The sequence below is a fragment of the Ammospiza caudacuta genome, chromosome 1 (assembly GCF_027887145.1).
Source record: "Ammospiza caudacuta isolate bAmmCau1 chromosome 1, bAmmCau1.pri, whole genome shotgun sequence".
Taxonomy (NCBI): Eukaryota; Metazoa; Chordata; class Aves; order Passeriformes; family Passerellidae; genus Ammospiza; species Ammospiza caudacuta.
This window is the reverse complement of record NC_080593.1, coordinates 88,194,104-88,201,884: the sequence shown is the minus strand read 5'-3', so window position 1 is coordinate 88,201,884 and position 7,781 is coordinate 88,194,104. Positions and strand designations below refer to the sequence as shown.

Genomic DNA, 7,781 nt, shown 5'->3' with positions numbered 1-7,781 from the left:
TCTTGCCTCACCATTCTTCCTCCAAAAACAACTTCCCTGGGGAAAAAACGGGCTTAAAAAATTATAGACACAGACCCACACCTCAAAAAAGTGTTGGAATTATTTTTGCTTACTTGTGTTCAAAAAGTACTTTCACTTTCCCTCACCAGTATTAATAAATGGGAATGTTTCTGTTGACTGATGGACACTGGTTCTGTTTTGAATAGATATTATATGATATCTCTCCTCTTCCACTCAGAAAAGGTAGGAGTTCACTCTAGGATCAAAAAAGCCAGCAACAAAGCAATGAAAATGTAACATTGAAAGGTTAACTGAAAAAATTAGTTTCATTTAAAAAATAGACTCAACAGAGGCCCTAATTGTACCTATTATGAACATTTAATTAACAAGTCCAGATTTATTGACTGTGCAGTAAACCTGTCTTAAAGGAAGCCTTGAAATGTCTTTTTCTTGTTGCTTTTCTATCTTTAAAGCCCTTGGCGACACCATGTCAGAAAATAAGAAATAATTATATTTATTTAAATTCCTTGATAGACTATTGAAGCCTGCTCAGCTGAATACCTCTCCTAAATGAACACCATTACCAATAGATCAAAGGATAAAAACGTCTAGCAAATGAGCAGGGCTGAGGGAATTAATAAAACACACATCAAACGGTGAAAGGCTTAGGGTTTGGTTCAGGGGCTTTTTTGGGGAGGTGCAGGGGAGGTTTTTGGAGGGGGTTGTGGTTTTGGTTTTGGTAGGGGTTTTTTCGTTGGTTTTTGGTGGTGGTTTTTTTTTGTTTGTTTTTTGTTTTTTTTTTTTTTTTAATTGGAGGACATTTGCAGAGTGATAAAGTCTGCAGTCGCAAAAATGCACGGAAAAGGCACCTCCAGTAGAGAGTGTGACAGATGAAGTTCAGCACTGCTGAGCATCGGGCGGATTTCTGGAGCGGCTGCTGCACATCTTTCACCTGACAAGCCCTCACAGAGAAACGCGTGGCGTTCGGAGTTTGGGAATTTGTTTGTTTTTTTTTTTTTTTCACAGAATCACAAAATTGTTATGATTTGAAGGGACCTCTGGAAATCATCCATCCAGGGTGCCCTGGAGCAGGTGACACAGGAACGCATCCAGGTGGGATTGGCGTGTCTCCAGAGAAAGAGATTCCATGACCTCTCTGAGCCAGGCTAAGCGTTCTGCCGCCTTCAACCTAAAGCACCTCTTCCTCACGTTTTATTTCCCTAAGGTAAAAGTTTCTTTTCCTACCGGAGAAACTTTTCACACTGCGGGGACACAGGCGGCGGGTGTCGCTCTCAGAGAGGGCTCGGCTCCCGCGGCCCCTCAGGCGGGCCCCGCTGCCCTCCGGCGCCGGCCCCGGCCCTGCCCTCGCCCGGGCCCGCCCCAGCCCGGTACCCTGGTGCAGCGGCCGCGGAGCCGCCGGGGCTCGGCCAAGCGCTGCACATCGCCCCCCTTCCCTTCCCTCCCTTCCTGTCCTTCCGGCGGGGCGGGCGCTCAGCGCCATGGGGCGGCGGCGGCTGCTGGCTTCAGCGGAGCAGCTGGCAGAGAAGTGCCCGGGAGAGGCGCGATTCCTGCTGTAAGGAACCGCGGCGGGGCCGGGCCGGGCGGTGCGGGAGCCCGGCGGTGACGCGCGGGATGTCCCCGCCCGTGCCGGCGGCCGTGCCCTGACGCTTTCCCTCTCTCCCGTGCAGGTGGACGCTCCGCAGCTCCCGAGGCGAGTGAGGGACCCGGGCGCAGGCGGTGGAGCCGGGGCCGGAGGAGGGGGCTCCGGAGCCGGGCGCCCCGTGAGGCCGCAGCGCTCCAGAGGAGGCTCCTGCCGCGGGAGAGCAGCGCAAGGACAGGACAGGAGCATGGGAATGATTGCCGGCTCGCCCGTTCCCTCCCTGTGCCCCTTGCCCTGCGCTGCCCCCGCAGGGCCGAGCCTCGGGGCTGCCGGCTGCGGTGTTGAGCTCGCCAGGAGGCAGGGCCAGGGGGCCCTCGGGGGTTTGGGGAGAGGCGCCCGAGTCCGGCTCCGGCTGCAGGAGACAATGAGGCAGATGTCAGGAGCGAGCCTCTTGTTGGGTCTGAAATTTACCTCAAAGTGTTTCTCTCGTTCCTGAGGTCGTGTCATCTTCTCACACTTAAAATGGGCAAAGAGCTTTCCGAGGCTTTGGTGTCGCTGATCTGGTAGAAGATTGTGCCTACATGGCAGAATTGTGAGCCTCCTTTGCTAAAGATTTTTGGGAAGGAATTGCGTTTTTCCAAGAAAATGTACAGTTAGATATCGTGTAAACTTGTGCCAGGCATTAACTTAGTCTGAATTGTGCTCAGCTGAGCACATTCTGGTGTTCAGCTCTCTCTTGTGTTCTAGTGTTACCTTAAACAGAAAAACATATAGCTAGGTAATATTTACATTGAAATACACAATTTTAAAGTTTGCTTATTAACATAGTTATTTCATCCTTTTGCCTTTACTTATCTGTAGGTAATGAACGTGGATTAGAAAGGATATGTCCTTACTGCTTCCAGTTCCTGGTTCCTGACAGCTACCGAGTGCGCCTCAAACCAAAGATGAAAGTAACTCCACAGATAGAGAAGGTCCTTAAACGAGAGGCGAAGAATCATAAGCTTAACATGAAACAGACAAAGCTTTTGAGAAAGTACAGGGAGTCAAGAAGCATTCTGGTAAGGACAGTTATTTGAAACTGACATGTACACGATATTTCCCTAAATTTCATGTCCCTGTTTCAGTGGCAAAAAAGAGAAGATACAGAAACCTTTCTCTTCGAAGAGGAGCCCACACATTTCTTTTTCATGAGCTTAAGACTCTTTCTTTTTGGAATAATTTCTATGCATAAATGACATTTTTAAAATTTACCTCCCACAATAGATAGATCATGAACACAAGACCAGTAAGCTTTTCTGTCAAAAAAATACCTTGTGACCCCACATGTTAGAGAAGCTACACAAACATCTCATGTTCCTTTGTTTCAGTTTATCACTTGTTGACCAAATATGTTTTGACACAAGCTTTACTTCATGTGTTTCACTAGCCTCTCATAGCTACATCAGATTATTATTGCCATCTGTATTAATAAAATTTTTTACTTTTGTCTGAATATTACTGTTTATAGAAACTCTTTAAAACTAAACTACAGAGGTAATTTCAACAAGTTGACATTTTTCTTGAGGCCTCAGTTATTTTTCCTAAAAGTACTCAGGAATGTGACATTTAATTACTATTGGAAGAATAATAGTAAACATTTAATCTAGTGTTGCCAAGGTATGTACTGTTTTTAAAATAGGTTATGTGAATGGTTGTTGTAATAAATGAGACTGCACCCTATTGTGCCCAGCAGTTGCTGGCACACTTGGAATTTTCTTGCATAAGTCTTGTGGTTACAGGAGTAAATTTTGTGAAACCAAAAACTATGTAAGAGTCAATTAAAAATTTTAAACTGAGGAATATATCACCAAGTTTTTTGGCTGTCAGACCAAAATAAGATGCTTCATAAAGGCACTCTCCCCAAATTGTAGACCCAAGTGGAGCTTCAGAAAGGCCATCTGAAAAGGTTTTTCACCCAGAGGGTGGTTGGGCAGTGGAACAGGCTCCCCAGGGCACGGCACCAAGGCTGACAGGAGTTCAGGAAGCATTGGGACAACACTCTCAGGCACATGAGGCTGGGATTCTTGGCATGTCCTGTGCTGGGCCGGGAGCTGAAATTTGGTGATGCATGTGGGTCCCTTCCAACTCAGATTCTTCAAGCTGACATGTTTGCTTTTTTTTTCTGGTATCCTGAATGTTGAGGGTACATTAAGAACTGTCCCTTTAAGGAACTGATGAACAGACCAGTGTCCTATGAAATGATGATGGGCTCTTAGACTTATTGTGTAGCTGCAGAGTGTTTGTTAGGGACACACTGTGCATTCATATGAGTAGTTTGAAATTCAGTTTAAATAGGTCCAGTTTAAACTCTGGGTAATATTTTGATCTTGGTATGTAATTACAGACTGCTGTACTTGAGCTTTGTTCAGTTTAAATTTGTCCTGTGGATTATGATTTAAGTGTTTCTTGTCTTAAGTCTTTAAAAATGCTGTCAGCAACTGGCAGCTTTCAAAATTAGCAATGTAGATCCCTGTAATCTAATACCTGAGACTTGTGCAAATGAAAATTCCAGTGTGGTTGGAAATTAATGCAAGTAATAATGTGACAGGTTGAACCTCTGAGAACTTTCTTAGCAAGTAGAACTTGATTTTAGATTGCTTCTGGCATAAAAAGGCATATAACATAGGGACTGTTTCAAGGCTTTGAAAATTTTTGGAGTTAACTGCTGATCCATTTCAGGGAATGGAAATTAGCTGTGAAGTGCTATGATTAATCCAGTAATTCCTGCATTGTAAAGTGGTCATCTCCATTTATATTCCATGCAGTGCTAAGTCACCATGAATGGTTGTTTCCCACCTGAATTTCATTCAGAAGAACTTAAAAATATGTCAATGCCTGAGCACTAAAATAGTTAATGCTGTTTCTTCTTTTTTTTTTTAGTTTGTTAGGCTGACAAAATATAATGTCTAGAGGAAGTCAAAACACTTAACTAAAAATGTTTCATTTCAGCATCTCTAAGTGAAATTTTTAATAAAGTATCTGAATTTACACACGTTGAAATGAAGAATGATTTGGTGTAGATGTTTTCAAAACTGCTTAGACGTTTTTGTGACACTCTTTTGAGTATGTTATTTTTAACCAGAAGCATCACAGAACTGTTTTTCTGTCAGTCTAATTGGTGTCTCAGAAAGCTGTCTGGCTGTATTACTTTCGTATATCTTAGTATGAGTAGTTGCCATGGCAGTGAGGGATTTCAGGAATGCCTGACAGCCTCTGACTGGGTGATGTGATCAGTCTGATGCACCTCTCAGCCTGGTGTGCTGCTGAAGTTCCCTGCAGCCTAGAGGTACACAGAGAGAAGAGAAAGTGCCCTTTGTTTAGAACATCCTCCTTACTGTAGAAAGTACTTTTGCTCTAATACAAAGCCTTGGCTTTGTTCACTGAGACTTGCTGTTTTTAGTAAAATGGATGACTGGGTTTGAGAGTTTGGTAGTTTAAATATTGTATCCCAAGATTCCCTGATAGGCTAATGACTTTAGATGACACAGAATGTCAAATTTTTTAGCCAAATTCCCAATGTATAGGAGTACTCCAGTATACTCAGTGTATCTTGTGCACTCAAAATATGATTTGCCCAGTTCAGGTGCTGTTTTATGTCTTGACAGGGTTGTTCTCTGTATATCACTGTACAATGTTACATTCAGCAGTATGGGTCCCCTGAAATTAGTTTGCAGGGAATTGGAGTAATTTCTAGATAAACCCAGAGGATGTATTTGGTTTAAGAAGCCTGAATTAAAATATGAGTTACAGAGTGTATCTTTGTACTTTTTAGTATCTCATATTTCACTTAAGCAAATATTTAATTTGTGTCATGGTATTTGGAGAACAGTTTGAGTAATTCTTCTAATGGCTTTATAACATAAAGGTGGAAAGACTGAAAGACAGCTTGATACTTCCTTTCTTCTCTCCATAGCTGGTTACTTGCAAATCTTGCAACAAAACAACAAGATACTATGGTAAAAGCAGGGATTTTCTGGCAGCCAAAACACAAAATTGTGGCACTCCAGGTATCAAATCTAGCCTGAAGACACCAGATGTAAAAATTCAGTCTGCAAAGAAAATGACACCTGTAAGCTGCAGTAGGTTGGGATCTAAAGGGAACAGTCCCTCATCACTTTCCAGGTATGTGTTTCTTTCCTATTTAAAGCAGCCCTTTGCCAAGTAGAGTGTATTAAATCTTGTTGATTTTAGATCAGTCATTTAATAAAGTTTGAATTGATAACTTAGTGTATTTCTTAGTTGGTATGGTTGAGGAGATCAATTTTAACTTTCCAACATTTAAAATCAAAGACTCTCATTATAAGCCACTGTGTGCAAAAAATACCCAGTTACATTTGTGTCTTTAATGTAAAATGTCTGCCTAAAATTTGCATGACAAAGTATTGCTTCTGCCTGCTCACTTGCACATAAAAATACACTATTTCTCTTGGATATTTTCCACTCAAATCATATATGTGTGCTTTCACAGTTACTTTATATTAATTCTTATTTCTCTCCTCTAAGACATTTGAATATTTTGTTTTTCAGGACACGTGAATCTGGACAGACAACAACCAACTCTGCTTCCAAGACTCCCCGAAATTCCAAATTTCACTTTTCTAAGCTAAAACGGATGCTTGACCTAGAAGAAAAAGAGAAAAACGAGAAGGCAGATTTCAAAACCTTCTTGACTTTACTTTAGTTACATTTTATTTCAAAGTAATAAAGATTACAGCAATAAATATTGCTCCAGTTTTAGTAAATCAACAAAGTGATTTCTTTAAAACTCAGGCTAACATCCTGTACCTTGTGGAAGCATAGATCATGTTTTTTAGAAGGAAGGTCTGTTTCTAAGGGGAGTGATGGTCTGCCAGAGGGAGAAGTAAAGACAGCCAATTTAATATGCTTGGGAATCTTGGACATGTCTTGCAGTTTCTGATGCCCCAAGAATTAAAAGCCAGGATTTATCCTTTGAGGAAGCTGATGATGGCCCCATCAGGACCATTTAATTGTCAACATTAAAGATTATCAATTTTATGTTTGGCACAGAGATAAGAGAGGAAATATAAAGTAACTGTTCAAGACTGAGGTTATAGCCCGTCCTGCATATTTCTGCAGTGAAAGTTCTGCACATGGTGCTTCACATTCCCCCTGAAAAATAGAGCCAGTTAGTTAAAAGCATTTACTTTCTTGGATGTAAAGGTCTGTATTTTCCTTTTCTTTTGCTAGTTTAATGAATAGTTTAAGTGCCTTCACACTCAATTGAACACTGCTTAAGAATTAGGAGCACCAAATAACTTAGTGGGCTGGGAAGCAGTCTAGGGCAGGGGAGAATAGTTTGTTGTAAACTGTACTTAAGTGTCTCAGAGATTGGCATGCAGCCTTTTTTATATCTCCTGTACACTTGCACAATAACTGAAGGACTCGCTGCTCATTGTCTCTTTTGTACATGTAGGATAAAATGAACTGCCACTCTTTAATCAAAATACAAACCTTGGATTGTTGCCTTTTCCAGTGTAGAACTTGGCATGAATTGACCTGTTGCTGTACTTACAATCCAGTCCTCTGGAAGAAATACTTTGTTGATGGAAAATGTTCATTGCACAGAACTATTTGAAAATACTGATTTTGCAATAAATTTATTAAAAGTACACACATTAGGTACTGCTGTGCTTCCCATGAGGCCAATGTGAAACCAGCACAGGCATCTGCTGTGTTTTAAGGTCTCCCAACATTAATGTGTTTGTTAGAGCTCATTTCCCTGTTGTTTTTGTTTTCAGTGCTTCTTACACAACATTTTGCTGTCTCAAGAGTGCATTCTTTTTGGATAAAACTACAGAGAAGGGATAAAAGACATGGACGGGGGAGCACAACCAGTGTGCAGAGAAAGCTAATGGGTGATCTATCCACACGATCACAGGAGAGCTTGCCTAAACTATGCATTTCCAAAAATGTTTTGTGGGTGGTAGGCATTCTGCACACCAAGAGTGTTACCTTTGCAGCACACTATTTGTTAACAGAGATAATGCCTTGTCATGCTCCAAACAACATCTTTTTTTCTTTGGATTTACCAGAGTTGTCAGATATGTCTAGATGTGTTGTTAAAAGGGATTGTTATTGTGAGCTATTAGACTTTATTCTGGGAACAAAGGGAAAGAAG

At 41.7% G+C, this 7,781-nt stretch overlaps 1 protein-coding gene across 1 annotated transcript; it reads left to right on the top strand.

Moving 5' to 3' along the window:
- The first annotated feature begins 1,486 nt into the window (after window positions 1-1,486).
- C1H18orf21 (chromosome 1 C18orf21 homolog) lies at window positions 1,487-7,213 on the top strand. The gene is made up of 5 exons (XM_058816365.1): window positions 1,487-1,573; window positions 1,689-1,711; window positions 2,462-2,661; window positions 5,556-5,764; window positions 6,170-7,213. Exons 1-5 carry the CDS (start codon window positions 1,500-1,502, stop codon window positions 6,321-6,323), a joined length of 660 nt encoding a protein of 219 aa, XP_058672348.1. The 5' UTR covers window positions 1,487-1,499; the 3' UTR covers window positions 6,324-7,213.
- The last annotated feature ends 568 nt before the right edge of the window (window positions 7,214-7,781 follow it).